General features: G+C 42.1%; 1 protein-coding gene across 14 annotated transcripts in view; it reads left to right on the forward strand.

The window, feature by feature from the left end:
• Positions 1-17,516, forward strand: part of Sgms1 (sphingomyelin synthase 1) — a 242,644-nt gene that overhangs the window by 202,805 nt on the left and 22,323 nt on the right. For all 14 annotated transcript variants that reach the window (XM_040745509.1, XM_040745527.1, XM_040745537.1 and 11 more), the window contains one exon: positions 9,656-10,494. In XM_040745509.1, the coding sequence (XP_040601443.1) occupies positions 9,872-10,494 (623 nt within the window). In that variant the 5' untranslated portion in view covers positions 9,656-9,871. The remainder of the gene's footprint in view (positions 1-9,655; positions 10,495-17,516) is intronic.

Consider the following 17,516-nt stretch of genomic DNA (forward strand, 5'->3'; position numbering starts at 1 on the left):
TTCCCATGGGTGCCGCCACGGGGTGGTTAATTTCTTCTGTAAATTTCAGAAACTAAGGGGTGTTTTTTTCTGGGTAAGGGCCTTTACCTCTGTTGGTAGAATGTTTACCCAGCATACACAAAGCCACGGTTCAGTCAGCAGTACTTAAAAAAAACAAAAACAAAAAACCAGTAACTTGGGTGTAGTGGCAAAATTTGTAATCCTCTCAGTCGGTAGGTGGGGGGTGAGGGGAAGTTCAAAGTCACCGCAGGCTACACAGTCAGCCTGTGCTACTTGAGATCCTATCTCATTTAGAAAGAAGAAGAGAAAGGGGAGTGGTGAGGGGAAGGTAGATGAAATAAGAAACAGTTCAGTTTTGGGACCACAATATAGTCCGGTGGGGTAAGGGTGCTTGCCCACCAAGACTGAGTGACTTGAGTTCAATACCAAGACCCATGGGGTAGAAGATAACAGATTCCTCCTACATTCTGTACTTTGGTACCCATGCATACCCATGACAAGCGCATGTCTACACACATATACACAAAATAATAGAGAAATGTAGTAAGGTTTTTTTGTTTTTGTTTTGTTTTTTCGAGACAGGGTTTCTCTGTATCGTTTTGGAGGCTCTCCTGGAACTCACTTTGTAGACCAGGATGGCCTCGAACTCACAGAGATCCACCTGCTTCTGCCTCCCAAGTGCTAAGAGCTGTTTTGGTCATGGTGTCTCCTCAGCAATAAAACAGTAGCAAGAAATGGTGTAATTATGCTGTGTGCCCTGCTCTGAAGCAGTAGCAGGAAACTGAGCAGGGTAGCACAGTGGTAGTGGTGGACTCGGCCATGCTAAGGCAGAAAGGGTCTTATGCGACATGTAGCCATGTAGTGTGTATTTTGTTTTAAGAACAAGATCTCAAAGATGGGAGTCACAACTAGGACTTGAGAATGGTGGCTTTGTACAGGGGCAAGATGGAAGCCGTGGCAGAAACTCCAGAACCTTGGTGATTGAAACTCAGGTGAAGGGGGTGAATTCCTGACCAGCTAAGCAGTAGCATGCACAGAACTTGGACCTTTGGCAAGACCATTTCTTGTTAGATGCTTCACCATTGCCAATTCAGTAACCAAAGCCTCTTCCGATATCTAATTTGTTTTTAACTAATGAGGTTGACTATCTGTCTGTCTGTCTGTCTCTTTCTCTCTCCATCCCTCCCTCTCTTCCTCTTTCCCTTCCCCCTTGTCTCTCTGTCTCCCCCCCTACCGTGTGTGTGTGTGTGTGTGTGTGTGTGTGTGTGTGTGTGTTCTACTATGATCAAGCACCTGACCTCAGACAAACTAACATACATGTTTGTGTGAACTTACACGTGTGTATTTTATATATGTATATGGCTGGAAGATTTACAGTCCCTGTTTATTTAAACTCTTTATCAGATTTTAAAGAGCATTTCATATTTGTGATCGATATCATTAAAAAACCATTTGTCCTGTAATGTTGTTTATTTTTTTTACTTTTGGGGCATTTTGTCTGTAGGTTTAAAACTATGATTTATACAGTTATACCATCAATGTGACTAACGCTTGTAGACTTGAGAAAACATTTATACTTACTTTGAACTTGAGTTCTTTCCATGTGACGCACCATAGTGACAGACACGCAGGTCTTCCTGAGAGAACAGAGCTTGTTAGACCCAATGCTAAACAGCCTACCATGCTTCTTCAGATCTTAGCCATTAAAAAAAAATAATTTAGCATACTTTTTTGTTAAGGAGCTTTATACCTTATGTTTATAATGTAATTGTAATTCAGTAATCACCATTGATTAAAGTTCTCATTTTATTGTATTGAGATAAAGCTTATTAAATTTTTTATATAAGACAAGTCTGTATTTCAGCAGAGCTCTTAGGACTAATCTCTCTAATAAATGGTGATCTCTGATATTTAGGCTTTTATATTTTCTTGGGGTCCTAGAAATGGTTTTGTGGATTTCAGGATAGCTCAGATATATAAAAATAGCTATATTGCTAAAGGTCTGTACATTAAAATAAGGGTACTGGGAAAAGAGTGTCAGTTGATGATTCAGAAAACAGAGGTTGTAGTTCTTGGCATTTCATTACCTAGTTGACCTCCCCTTGGAAGGATGCTCCAGGTCATTTATAACCTGGTGGCTGCAGGGGCAACCTGTCATCTCATTACTGTTTTGCTGCCCCCTGGTGTTTCACTCCTTAGCTCAATGGCAAAGCCAGAGTGGCAGTCTCTCAGTAACCTGATTCTGTGCTGTGGTGCCGCTTTGCATCATGGGTAAGGTTCTCAGCCGAGCCTTTTTTTTTTTTTTTTTTTTTTTAACTGTTAGTTGAAAAAGAGGTTCAGAGGCCTTAGATGGTTTTGATTGCGAGGCCTTGGAACCAAGGAGCCACAGATAATTGGAAAGAAGTTGATGAATGGTTGCTTATTTGTAGAAGCTGACACACTTGCTGCCTGGAAAAGACACAGATGTGGTGTGCAAAGGGAGAGGTCTACTGTTGTTTTCCTTGCTGTCCTCGATCCTGTCTTACCCCTGGCTGAGTGCAGTGTCACCTGGGCGTGGTCTTCCGTGGGCACACTGGAGAGCCCTCTTTGAATGCTCTCTGCTCTGAACTTGACTAGCTATCAAAGAAGCATTCGCAGTGTATTTGGGAGAGGCACTTGAACTGCATTTCTCCTATCTGGGCTTGTGCGTTGTTGCTAATTTTACACCTGGTGTCATTCCCCAGGGTCATGTTCTTTAAATGAGGTTCTTTCTCTGCTTCGGTGGGGAGAATTCATAAGCATGGCATAGAAGTTCCTTGGTGAAATGGGAGACTTTTAACCAACTAGTGGGTATTTCTGTTCCTCAGTAGACCAGGGGAACTTGTTTTATATAAAAAGGATAATAAGGATTTTTGTGTTAATTAGGAAACTGTTCCCTGCCTGCCTGCATCAGTTTGACACAGGGTAGTCCTCAATGAAAGAGTGAAGGCACGCTGTAAGACTTCCGCTTTTATTGTCTGTGGCAAAGTTCATAGACTATTAGCAGCCATATTTCAGAGTCAAAACAATCATATATTTGACAAAAAAATTCTATCTACTTGTAGGTAGAGGAAGCAGTCTTGGAGAAAAGTAATTTATAAACAAAACATTAGCCTTAAAGGACATTTTGATGGTATATGTGAGAAGGGAGAGCACTTTAGAAAATCCAGAGAAAATACTTACTGTATGTTAGGCTATGAAGTACACTCTCAGTTCTGCTTTTACATGTGCGTGTGAGTACTCTGGCTCCAATACCAGAGTTAAGGACAGGGACTGAATGTTCTGGCTGGAGTGACAGGGAGGAAAATGCCGCCAAGGTGAAAAGCAGGATGGGACAGTTGTCTGGTTTTCTTTGCTCTCTCTCTTCCTTAAGATAATTAATATGAAATAGTAATAGAAGTATTATTATTTGGATTTACTATGTTGAATGCTTAATGAACCTTTTCAATTTGGACAATTGTATCCTTTCTACTTCAACTTTTTGTTGTTGTTTTGTTTGATTGTGTAGCCTGGCTGTTTGGAAACTCAACATGTAGACCAGGCTGGCCTGAACCTCATAGGGATCTGCCTGCCTCTCCCTCCCAAGTTTTGGGATTCAGTTTTTTTTTTTGGAGTGATTTCTATTATTTATTATTATTATTATTATTGATCTTTTTTTCTTTCTGTATATTCTCAAGCAGTGACATGTGAGAAGCATTTTCTGCAGGATATAAAAGCATGCAGGCATGTATGCACACAGGCGGCACACTAGCACAAGCACGCCCACTCCAAAAGGGAGCCAGTGACAGACTAAAGTAGGGATTGCAGCGGAGTCCAGGTTGGTGAACCAGTGGGTTTTTATAGAGGTTACAACCAGAGTCTGGGTGAGAGGTTACTTGCAGGAGCAGGGACTTCTCAGATGTAGCTGCGTCGTGAGAAAAGCCCAACCTTAGACCTCAGGAAAGCTGCATCTCAGGGACCCTTGGCATCACATCCGTGGCTGGTCAGCACTTTCTCCTCTGAACAGCTGTTTTCAGTTTCTTCCAAGTCCCAGCCTTCCCAGATCTGAGACATTTACTTCTCATAACTGCTTTCCTCCAACATGCTACTTGGAAGATTGTTTAAGTGAGCTATATGCAAATATCTGCCCTAGAATCTATACTGAAGCCTTTTGGTTTTGTTTGTTGTAGTGCTTGGAATTCAACTTAGGGCCTCACTATCAGGCAAGCATTCTCCTTCTGGGAATATACCAGTCCTATATTCCCAGCTCCCTGGGGCTTTAAAAAACAAGCCAAATCAGTTGGGCTTTTTCCACAGCCTCAGTTTACTTTTCTGCAGTTTCAGAGCTATGCATATCTTTATAGTCCAGTTAATAAGCATGGTATATAGGAATTTGAGCTCTTGGTTTTTAAAAAGAATGAAAAGGCACAGAGTGAGGTGTATTGGGAAGGAGTAGCTCTTCTGGCTGGATGACATTAGCAATGTGCTCATCTGCTCATATGAGGGTTGCTGGAATTTGGAGCATTGGCTATGCTCTGACATTGTCCAGTGCCACTAGAGTGAGTCCAAATCTAAGAATGACAGATTAACAGGCAAACAGGACAGGAGCCCTGCTGGCTCTGAGTAGAGGCAGCTGGTTGGTTGCGTGGGAATAGATTGTCTTCAGTTTAAGTGAGTTACAAGAATTAAATCCCAAGGGAAACTATAGTGATGCATTTTCAGAGAGCTGTGCAAGGTTTCCCACATTATAACAACCAGGGAAGAATTTCTAAGTGGTCCTTTCCATTTTGTAGCTGCACCTGAGTGGGCAGATACTGAGGAAACTTGGCGTAGGCAGTTATAATTCTGGCTTGTTTTTGCTGTGGGATAGTGGGTGATATCTAAGCTGTAGTTTTGTCATGCTCCTAGGGTTAGGCTTTAGTTTTATCTTTGCTGGTAAATTGGCTCACTTTTAAGGACTGTTTCTTATTGTAGGATTTGGGGTTCTGTTTATAGATTTTAGTTACGTCATCAAGCCCATTTCATATTTCTAAGGCAAGCTGGTAAAGGATGCATGTTCTCAGCCTTGCAGTGCAACCTTCATATTTTAAAGCAGTATACCTAGAAGAACAACAATAGGTTTTTTTTCCCCTCTTCCAGACAAGAATAAAATGTGCTTATCAGAGAGATTTCAAAATATTGGGAGGGAAAAAGCAAATCATTATTTTATAATTCTGTTATTCCAGGACAACAGGAAGTTAATAAATAATGCCTCATGTTTATCCCATGGTATTTATCATATATATGTATTAACAAAATTGGCACACTATTTCATCTGATGTTCTCTTCATAAAATTGTAATATCACTGTAGATATAGAAATGTGCTACAATCTTTAGTGGGGAGTTAGTTATCTGTTGCATAATAAATTTTTAAGTTATTTCTAATTTTTGTTTTAATAAAGGTATACTTTGGAATCTCTGATTACTGAATATTTATAGGAGCACCCTGTCATGAAATGTCTGGGTTGGGGTGGACTTTGCTGGTGATGGAGTTCTCTGGAATAGACAGAACCATGGTTCACAGTACACAGCAGGCACAACTGCTTTCTTGTCATTATATCCTATTAATCCTGCCAACCAAAAGCCACCTCCACCCTGGTACATTGAAGGTTGCTACATCTTGTTGTAGCAACATTTGTGGGAGTGGAGTTAAAAAAGGAGATGCTGTATTTTTGTTACAGGTTTATGAGACAGGGTCTTGTGTGTAGCCCAGGCCGGTCCCAGGCTCACCATCCTCCTGCCTCGGACTCCTGAGTACTGGGATTGCTGGCATAATGCTTTAGGTGTTTTTTGTAGGTTTTGTTTGTTTGTTTTTCGAGGCAGGGTTTCTGTGTGTAGCTTGGAGGCAACACAGTTAGCTAAACTGTGGGGTAGACATTGAGAAAGAATCATCTACAGATGGTGTGAAATCTAAGTATTAAACACAGTTAAATAAACAAGATCAAGTGGAGACCTAAAGATGTCACTAAATGCAGGACTTCTCAGAGCCAGAGTCTTAGCTGAGTAGACCAGAAGGCAGAGGTGTGTGTTTTTTTAAAGTGAGCCCTCTTCAGATCTCCCTAAAGTAGGTCAGCATACTCTTAGCTGGAGGAGCTGCTCATAAGGGATGATTTGTGAACCAAAGCTGGATTGTGGAATTGGGAGCACTGCATGTACCAGCAATTGAAAATAAAGGCCAATGTGAAGGTTATAGCGGCAGAAGGAATCTTCTAAAGTTCCCAGACTGTAGAAATAAATATGTAGCTCTTTCACCGGTGTCGTTACTCTGACCTTTCATATACAATTTTATTTTTACTTAAATTAACTCTTCAAGTGCTAAATACAAAAAGCTACATCCTATTGGAGTTGCTTTAGAAAAACATTCAGTGGATATCCAAACTGAGGTTCTGGAGAACTAAGCATTTCATTGACTGCAGAGGTCAATTAGGCTATTGTTGACATTTATGGAAAGTTCTAGTAGATTCAGAAACCTTTATCTAAACTTGAAGCTTTTGGAAAATGTCAATTTGTTTCATAGTAAAGTGATACGAATTATTGACTTGGATTTCATTTTGTAATCAATTCCTAATTCTACTCTTTTGGGAGAGATGCTGTATTTTTGTTACAGGTTTATGAAACAGGGTCTTGCTGTGTAGCCCAGGCTGACCCCAGGCTCACCATCCTCCTGCCTCGGACTCCTGAGTACTGGGATTGCTGGCATAATGCTTTAGGTGTTCTTTGTGGGGTTTTTTGTTTTGTTTGTTTGTTTTTCGAGGCAGGGTTTCTCTGTGTAGCTTTGGAGGCTGTCCTGGAACTAGCTCTTATAGACCAGGCTGGTCTCGAACTCACAGAGATCCACCTGCCTCTGCCTCCCGAGGGCTGGGATTAAAGGCATGCACCACCACTGCCTGGCAATGCTTTAGTTTTTAAAACCCTTGTGTCTCACTTAATTCTGTTAGGTGTTTATTAACACAAGTCTGTTTTATTTCTAGGCTTTTCTGGGTGACAAAGCCATATAGTAGTTTCTTTTGAAGAAGTATAAGCAAATAGTCCTAAAAGATTTATTTAGTGGTTTTTGCCTCGAATCGTTTTCACATTTCCAAAATGATTGTGTTAGCTCATATTTTCTTCCTTAAAGATCTGGCTTTCATAATTAACTATAAATTCATTGTACGGTGGTGTGCCATATCATTGAAAGGCTTTTATAATAATAAAGACTAAAATCTATCTTAATCTGAGCCCAGTTGAATTTTATATAATTATTTTTCACTTGGTTAAGACCAAATAGGAAGTCCTTCTGGACCCCATCCTCCATGCTTAAGGCTGTTGGCTGTTCTGCAGCAGGTGTGCCCTGCAAAGCCCCTTGGCTGTAGAGCCAAGTCTTCCCTGTGGATAGAATTTTAAACAAATCAAAATCTGACTGTGTGTTGTCTCTAAGAAGTAGAGATGAATGAGAGTTCCCATACCTTCTCTGCCTCTCAAATATTTGAGGAGGAACTGTTTATATCATTTTCTTTTTTCTGTTATTTCTTCCCTTTTTTGTACAGTAAGTCCAATAAGCCAGGCCGTATATGAGTTCAGCCTAGCTTTTTCTGGAGGTTGTTACCTAAGCTGTTCTCATAATGATTGTAGCCTGCGCAAAGGTGGGTGAGGTAGTTAATTAGGTTTGGTTTTCAGTCAAAACCGCCTAGGAACAGGTAAAGGACTTCACTAAGGTGCCAGTGTTAGCTGCCTGACATATTTCTCCTATAGAACGTCATCTGAATGGTCTCCTACACAAACACACCAGATGGTTAGATTCTGTTGTATGTCACAGATAGTAGTGAGGAAGGGACTTGGGGACTGTGGAAAGGAATGTAGGTGTAGAAGATCAACGAGAAGAAGGGATCCCAGGTTGGGGGACGTACAGGAGGGAATGCTTTTATAGTTCCATTGGCTACAGAATGGAATATGCTGACCTATCTTGTAGCATACTTTGGAGTGTTCTTCAGGCTATCAAAAAACGATTTGATGGGCTTGACGTGCCTGGTATTAGTGGTGGATGCCTTTAATCCCTGCACTGGGGAGGCAGAGGCAGGCAGCTCTCTGAGTTCGAGGCCAGCCTGGTCTACAGAGCGAGTGCCAGGATAGGCTCCAAAGCTACAAAGAGAAAGCCAGTCTCAAAAAACAAAAAACAAACAATCAAAAAAATCATTTCAGGGGCTGGAGAGATGGCTCAGCGGTTAAGAGCACTGACTGTTCTTCCAGAGGTCCTGAGTTCAATTCCCGGCAACCACATGGTGGCTCAAAACTATCTTGAATGAGGTCTGGTGCCTTCTGTTGGCATGCAGGCAGAGGACTGTATACATAATAAATAAATTTTAAAAAATCATTTCAGAAAAAAATTCAGCTGGTAGGGTTTGTTGTAGTGGGAGATAAAGTGGTCAGAGGAATATGATTGATAATTTGAAAAGGGGTAAAAAGACATGTTCACCCCCAAACTTCTCTGAAAATCACTACTTACAGAGCTTGGCTGTTCATCCACTTCCATATATATATAGACCCTATGAAGGAAATACTTTATTGTTACTGTACCCATGTTAAAGATGAACAAGCTGAAGCCTAGACCGGGGGCAAGCAGGAGAGATGCTGGGACCAAAATCAAGTTTCATAGCTATGTTGCTTTCATATGAAGTTGAGTCTTCTGCTTTGAGCACTTCTTATTGATTGCTATAAAAGTAAATTAAAGAAATCTGTGGCGGAAAAATGGGAATACACTCAGAATCATCAAGCATGGTCTAGCTGGTTTGTGTCTTCCCACCTTTTTCTGCAACGCTCTTACACATGTGCGCATGCTTCCATTAGGGTCCTCCCTAGAGCACATGCCTTTGTTACACTACTGGTTAAGTATTTTAATGTACACATAACACTGGACTTATATCCATCTATACATTCAACTATGGGCAAGTCCTTTGACTTTTATAGAACTCGTTCCTCTTTTATAGATGAGAGGAAGATTAAGTTCTCTGATTTAAAATCATGGGGATCTACAGAAGTGGGGATCTAGAGAAGTGTCGAGGGTCTATGGATCCTGGGCTCTGCCTGTGTCAACCCAGTCAGCCACAGTGGTACTCTTTTCTATATTAGGGTTCACACATGTTTAGAAAAAATGAACTAGTAGGGGCCAAAAAAACTTTAAAATTGTTGGACCAGATGATCTAGAGATCAACATTTCTGTGATTTTTTTTCTTCTGTGATACCTCAAATGCCACATTGTGCGCATTTTCAGCATTCCTCACCAGAGAGATGGATTAAACAAGTTTGCCAGATTCTGTCATATTATGTCCTGAAAGTGTGTTGCGTACAGAGAGAATCAATGGCCCCCGCTGAGCAGGGTCCAGACTCTGTTGACTTCTTAATAAGTACTCCCTGGGAGATCCATCCACTGCTGTCCTTGACCTTACACATTCTCAGATCCAATTTAATGATCTGTCACGGAAGACTTAACAATCAGGGAATCAGCAGTGCCTGAAACTAACACATTTAAACAGTTTGCTGATGACTGCCTCTCGCTTTCATTATGCACTCCAAACCTCTTTGCATCTTGAAGGAACTGATGTGGACGTCCCATGAGTCTGACCTTCTCTTTTCCTCCCACAGAAGGAAGATTCTGTTCAGAAATGAGGTGAATTAACGTTTGGACACCATTACAAGGAGTGTTTTAAAACTGCCCTGACCATCTTGCCAGCTGAGTCTCTGCTCATGAGACCCAACAAGATGAACCGACCAAGGAGGGATAGTGTCCTGCCCTGTACAAACAGTGACTGCTGACGTCTGAGAGCAAGTTGGGGGTACTGCGTATTGTCTGCCAGTACCATGAAGGAAGTAGTTTATTGGTCACCCAAGAAGGTGGCAGACTGGCTGCTGGAGAACGCTATGCCAGAATACTGTGAGCCTCTAGAACATTTCACGGGCCAGGACTTGATCAACCTAACCCAAGAGGATTTCACAAAACCCCCACTGTGCCGAGTCTCGTCTGACAACGGGCAGCGGCTCTTAGACATGATCGAGACCCTGAAGATGGAGCACCATATGGAAGCACACAAGAATGGCCACGCCAATGGGCACCTCAGCGTTGGCGTTGACATTCCCAACCCTGATGGCAGCTTCAGCATCAAGATTAAACCCAATGGAATGCCAAATGGGTATAGGAAAGAGATGATAAAGATCCCCATGCCAGAACCAGAGCGCTCCCAGTACCCCATGGAGTGGGGCAAGACTTTTCTGGCCTTTCTTTATGCACTTTCCTGTTTTGTTCTCACTACAGTGATGATCTCGGTCGTCCATGAACGAGTACCTCCTAAGGAGGTGCAGCCTCCACTACCGGACACGTTTTTTGACCATTTTAACCGGGTGCAGTGGGCCTTTTCTATTTGCGAAATTAACGGCATGATCCTTGTAGGACTCTGGTTAATTCAGTGGCTGCTCTTAAAATACAAGTAAGTAGAATACACATAGTCTTAAGATCCAATGATGATGGATTTGCATCATTTATCTGTCTATCTAGTTGTTGTTTGGAAATAAAATTTACCCAAGTGTTGAGATCAAAGCATGCTAATTTTGAAACCTCACACCCATGGGACTAACTGAAGCTCCTACAGATTTGAGAGAATACTGTGTTTGTTGCCTGTTTGATACACGATTCCTTCAGGATTAAGACAATGATGGTGGTCTGTTTTCAGGTAATAAGAAAGCAGGCACTTGGACATCTTCAGAGAGAGAGAGAAGGCTAGTGAGTAACTAGGGGTGGAGTAAGGGGGATATGTTAAAGCTACCTAGTCTTGGTTGGTATTTGTTCAGGTGAACTATTGGCAGTTGGCCTATATGCTGTGGGTAGGATAGTTCTCCTCCAGAAATCCTGGAACCTTATCAGTATGTATTCATAGATTTTGGCATGTAGAGTTCAGACAGCTATTCTATAATGACTTTGGTTGAGAGATAGTGATACCTCATTTAATTTAAGCAGGTAGAATGTGGTGGGACCTGTATGATTCCATCTTATGGAATGTGTAGCACTTAAAACAGTGGGTGCTATCTTTGAGTTTCTCAGTAAGTCTGTATTGAGTTTTAGTTAGATCCAAAGCAATTCTCATGTCCCAGTCTCTAATCACAGCAGGGATTTCCTAAAGTAAGCTATTTACTTCAATAAACATCTTCCCTTGGTTTTGATTAATTTCCCTTGTTCTTGGTGTCTGTGTTTTTCTGAGTGGAACATCTTTGTGACTTCCCTGTGTGCAGTCGAGAATGACCATTTCTCCCTACCCACTGGACTTGGGTGTACCAATAGGAGGTACCACTCTCCTGGCCACAGCCCAAGCTTGCTGCTGTCGTCCCCGAGGCATCATAACTAAATCTACGCAGTGAGCAGGTCCATGTCTGAGACTAAGGCCAACACTGAGGCTGCTTCTCTGCAGACCTAGAGCTGTCACTCTGGGCAGCTTCTGATGATGGAACCACCAGCTGTTTGCGTTTCTTTGGCTCAGGCCAAAGACGATTTACTGGAGTAAATCGTCTTCCATCAAGATAACAAATTGCGGGTGGAGCATTTCTGTTGAATTTGTCTCTGAATGTTTTCCTGGTGGTGGATAAACTTTTTCTCAGTTCATGAAGTCAAACATCCACAAGTAGGAAGGGAAGGGTTCCTGCTGACCTCACCAGAGAGATCGCCTTCACTCTGGTAAAGTTTGCTTGGATAATTTGACAATTGGCTACAATTTTATAACTGACGTAGAATTTGAAATGGAACTGGTGGGCCCTGCAATCTAGTGAAGAAAAAACAATGTTGTTGCTTTGGTTCTGAGAGGAATAGTGATGTTTGGGATTCCTTGCAAACATTCTCTTGACTGACAACTGTAGTCCTGCTTTTCACTTAGGAACATTTTGACTTTTCACCTTTTCTCCCATTGAAAATATTTCCCATGCTTTCCCTTTACAGAGGGAAAGGCAGCTTACATTAAGCTTTCTAGGGTTTTTGTTTTATTTCCCTTAAAATTTGTTTTGTTTTTGTGAGTTCACTTTCTGGCTTTCCACCAAAATTTGCACACACAGGCAAATTTATTGCCTTGGAACATAACTCAGTAAGTCAAACTTACTGCAGGATTGAGATGCTTTATGATTTCAGTCTTATTCTGAGGAAGTTTCTTAATCATGGGACTAATTTCTTTTATTTTTCTACCAGGGAATTTCCCCCAAATCTGTTTCTCTTTAAATTTTTTTAAGTTGGTATTCTCCTGGTACTTACTGCCACCACTGTAGTACTTTATTTATTTAAATTGTTCAACAGCAATAAACCAGTTGCAATGTTGGCTGCAAAGCTAATTCAGTGCTGGAGGAGGTGGCCTGGGTTTTAGCCCCTGCTGTGGCTTTATATGCTAGGTGGCTTAAATGAACTTTTTCAACTCGGGAGCCTAGTCCCTCTCACAGAAAAAAATAATAGTGTCTCTGTCAAGGTTTTTGTTGTCCTAGAAAACTTCAATTGGCCCTAGCATTGCTGGGTAATCTACTGTGATGGAATTAGATGAGTCAGGTAATTTTGACTTGAATGCAACCAGCTAAGGATCCCTTAAGGTCCTCAGTCTATCTTCCACCTTTGGAAATAGAAGTAGACTGTTGTCCTAAGCACCCTCCTCCCCTTCGACTGTCCATGACCTCTCCCAGTGTATGTGGCATTACAGGCATGGGAGACAGGAGGAGAAGTGTGCACTGATGAACACCATCCCTGGCTCTCATCACGAAGACTAAACCTTTTGTACTATTATGCAGACACCCACCCACACACCCCCATTTCCAGCTTATTGGATCTTGCTGTGGGACAGTTTTATGTATGGACTGTTTTGGAAACATGGAGCCTTCTTGTTATGGGATAGCGTCCCTCCCTAACTTTCCTTGTTTTTGTGTGTTTGTGAGTTTGACCCCTCTCTCCAGCATCCACCAGCCAGATGGTTTACCTTGAACCATTTCTCCACTCCTTAGAATCAAAGCCCGAGTTCCACCCCCACCCCAATCATTCTCTCTTTACGAATCCTGGCATCCATCCTGTTATCCCTTCTTCCTTGTACTTTCTAACGAGAGAAGAGGTAATCATGGCGAGGATGATGCACTAATTGGAAGTGAGATGGACCACCAAAATTTTGGGCAACCTCTACCACCAATGAATCAGTCCTTTAGCCAGACTTCTAGGGCTCTGAACACCTTGGTTCTGAATTTGTGACATTCAGTCCTGTCTTATGTTGCACACAGTTGTCCTTCACTGTGAAAGTAGCTTCTGAACTTCTTTTGGTTTTTAAAATTGTAAATAATGTTGTCTCCTCATTTAGAATTGGACTTTCAAGCCACTGACTAGGAAAAATCCCCGGGAAATCTCTGCCTTTGTGTCAGACTTCACTGCAAACCAGGTACCCCTTGTTTTAAGAAAGCACCATAAAGAGTATTCGGGGCTTGCAGACTGACAGAGCTGAGGCTTGGGGCTCTCCTGTGTGTGGCTCTCAGCTAACACTGTGGCACCCATGCCTGGTTCCTGTGGCCCCACCCTGTCAGAACGTTGACCCTTGACAGAGAAGGCAGTTTCCTTATTAGGGCCAGCGTAAGACCAAGTGTGGTGATCAGGGTGCCTCAGACTCTCCTGGACCAAAACCAGATTTGTGAACTGTGTTTTCTAATTTGTTTTTCCCCTTCTCTGACCAGTGGCATTTTCTAGAAATGTAGAACAGCTCAGTTGGTATTGACTATATAATGAGTTAGGGCAATTCTAATTCTGTATTTAGGCATGTGTCCTTTCATTTCTTTTGCTGTTGTTGTTTGAGACAGGGTTTCTCTGTGTGGCTTTGGAGCCTGTCCTGGAACTCACTCTGTAGACCAGAGTGTCCTCAACTCACCAAGATCCGCCTGTCTCTGCCTCCCGAGTGCTGGGATCAAAGGCGTTCGCTACCACCGCTGGGCTCCTCCTTTCATTTCTAATTGGGGACCCACACTGTGGAATCAGATGAAGACACAACTCTTAGCTTTGACGCTCAGAGCTCTTCACATGGAGTTTAACTCCGCCCTATTTTACCTGCAGCTATTCCAGTTTTCTGTACACACCTTAAGCTCATAGCACTTTCATTCTCTCAGTTCTACATGAGTCTCCTCCAGTGCTAGTTTTTGTTTTGTTTTGTTTTGTTTTTTTAATTTTCCTTAGAGGAGAAAATGATGTCATGTTCATCACTCCCACTTGTACAATAGGGTCATGGTCTGTGACAGAGCCTGGCACATTTAAAATCCATCCATTCATTCAGCTTGAGTCCACTGAGGAGCCTACTGTGTGCCAGCCTTGCTAGACCCTGGGGAATGCTGCAGTGAGAAGTGTGAAGTTATTAGTCTGGGCAGAGTGGGGCAGTCAGTAAACAGCTGAGCATATGACATCAGCTAGTATAAGGGATATAGAGACAGTGAGTCAGCATAAGGGCTTGGGAGTGTTGGAACTAGGGCAGAGGTGATATTTTCAGATTGGGTAATTATGAAAGGCCACAGATGCCATAGCAGTTCAGCAGACACTTGAGTCAAATGAAAGACTGAGAACTTTCCAGATAGGAGTCATAGCAAATGTTTGAGGGTGGGTTTGTTTCTCTGGCTTAGTTGGGCTCCAAAATGTTTGTAATGGCCCAGTGAGCTGGAGATATCTGTGACACGAGTTCAGTGAGGTATAGACAGGGTCTCAAATGGAGCTAGTAGAGTGTGGATTTAATGTCAAGTGTGATAAACCACTGACATGTAATGATACAGACACACTTGTGGAAGAATTATGTAAGAGGTCAGCAAGATGCTCAGTTAGGGCACTTACTACCAAGCCCGAAAACTGGAGTTTGGAGCTCAGAATTCGTATAGTAGAAGGGGAGAACCCACTCCCACGAGTTGTCCTATCACACACATACACACACACACACACACACACACACACACACACACACACACACACAAATATGAAAAAGGTTTTAAAATTATATGGCTGCGTTGTAGATAACAGGATAGCAAGAGTTGAATACAGAGAATTGATGTAAGCATTGCAGCTGAGATGGAAAGGGATCCTGGCAGTTGGGAGCTGGGGTTGACCACAAAGTCACCATAAAGGTGGCAGCTTACAGCCCTGCTCCAGGGAAAGGTTTCCCCAATGTAAGTGTTACAACTCTGCCCCAACATGGGAGACTTTCCCCAGCAAAGTTGTTATAGCTCCACTCCCCTTTACTCCAGAGGAGTGTTACAGCTCTGCTCAGGTCCCAGGAAGTGTTACAGCTCTACTCGGGTCCCCCAGAGTGTAACAGTTCTGCTGGGCTAAGGGAACGTTTCCCCAGGGAAAGTGTTACAGTTCTACTTTGGTCTGGCTTGCTCTGGCACCAGGGGAAGTTGTTACAGCTGGAATCCACTCCAGTGAAAATGTCACACTGCACAACAAACCTCACTCAGGAGATTTATTGGCAAGGAAGAATCCAGGAGGGTGGCTGCCCCTAGAATGAGAAGCAGCAGCAAAGGGAACAAGGTTACATATAGGTTTCTTGGTGGGGGGGAGGGGCTTCTCAGGGGCTTGGGATTGGTGGATTTTTGTAGCCTGGTTCTGGGGCAAACTCAGGGATTGGTGGGATTTCATGCTCAGGACCTCAGTGATTGGTGGGACTCTGTGCTAAGGGATTGGTGAGATTCTGCAGCCTGACTCTGGGACAAGCTCAGAGATTGGGATTTCAAGCCTGTTCCTGGGGTCAGGTCAAAGTCAGGGTGTTTTTTCCTTGGCCCTTTTCACCCTATAGGTTTATATCTTGTGCTGTGTTTTCTGTCATGGTTTGGGTGTTAGACTTTCACCTGAGAAGAAGAGAGTAAGTCAGTTGGGTGAGTGAATTGGATATACTAGTAGTAATCCATTGGTGATATAAATATTTGAAGAAAAAAGACAAAAACAGATAGATTATGGTGTGGACTTCAGAGCTCATTGGTAGAGATGTTTGGGGATAAGGAGGATATTTCAGGGTCATAGTAGGACTGTTGATAAGTAGAAAAGGTCATTAAATGGGTTCTTTGAAAACTGATCCCAAAGAGAAAGAAACAGATAAGGGAAATGATTGGACAGATCCTCCTTATGCCTTTTGAACATCTGTGTTTAAAAGTGTCCCCGCATGTGCAGTTTTCCAGTGTTGCTCTTCTGGGATGATTATTACAGTAGGAGGATGGATGTTTAGTGTTCACCAACAGTATTATTATGTGGTCAGAGATGTCTTTAGAACAAAAAACTAGTTTTTCCTGTTTTTTTTTTTTTTGGTTTCTAGGATTTATGTGTTAATGTTTATGTGTTTACCTGCATTTGTGTTTATGTACCATGTGTGTACCTGGTGCCTGAGGGTGTTGGATTCCCTAGAACTGGATTTGTGGGTGGCTCTGTGCTACCATTTGGAAACTAGGAATCCAAATCTGTGTCCTTTCTTTACTTTCAGCTTTAATTTTAAAATCTGTATGCTTTGTGCATGTGGAGGGGGACAGGGGAGTAGGCAGGTGGAGCTGGTGACTGAGCCCAGGACCTCGCCCATGCTAAATCACCTCCTCTACCACTGAACTAAACTACTACCTTAGTTCATAGTTTAGGCTTCAACCAAAGTTGTGGTTTGGGGAGTCTTGTATATTTGCTATATTTCTGCCACTATAAGACTATAGCATTCCCTTTCTTTTTAGAATTTAATTTCTGAGGACAGGATCTTGGGGATGATTGGCAACTGCTTCTTTCAGATGCTAATTTAATAATTTAGATCTGTTTGTTATTAACAGGACTGTCCACTAATATTTATCTTTCATTTTGCCCTAGTTCAGTTCCTTCAGTGTTTATTTTCACATTAGCTGTCTATCAAAATGGTCCTTCCTCTCTAATCTCCATGGTAGTTTATGACCACAGATACTGTTAGAGCACTGTCCTTTGTTTTCTTGTCTTTGATGATGAAGATTAAAGTTCTTAAAGCACTTGATGTAGAACATTTGATGTGAAACAATTCTTTCCAGGTTCCTATTCAGTAAATGTTTTCCAAGTTCCAGAACAGCCATTTCCTAGGGTCAATTCACTTGATTAGCACTTCGCCTTACACTATGGTAGACCAGATGTTTCTTCTCTAATTGGGTTTCCAACATCTTTCTCTGTTTAGTTATTTGCCAAGCATTATTGCTAAGTGTATTTGCAGGTGTCTGTGTAACTTCCATGACTAGCAAGAGTGACAATCTGCAGGAGGCAAGAAGCTGATTTGGTTCAACACAACTCACTTGTCAGGGTTGGTTCAAACTTGTGGAGTCTGACCCTAGTAGTTTACTTTAGGCATATTTAAGCGCAGCACAATTTGGTGAAAATATATTCTGGTGATAATTAACTCTGTTCCTCATGCGCAAAACATACATAAATCTCTTTGAGGAACAAAGTAAGCTAAATGCAAATGGGTTCTATGGATTGACTGAGAAAAAC

This window comes from Mesocricetus auratus, unplaced genomic scaffold, assembly GCF_017639785.1.
Source record: "Mesocricetus auratus isolate SY011 unplaced genomic scaffold, BCM_Maur_2.0 Super-Scaffold_4256, whole genome shotgun sequence".
Lineage (NCBI taxonomy): Eukaryota > Metazoa > Chordata > Mammalia > Rodentia > Cricetidae > Mesocricetus > Mesocricetus auratus.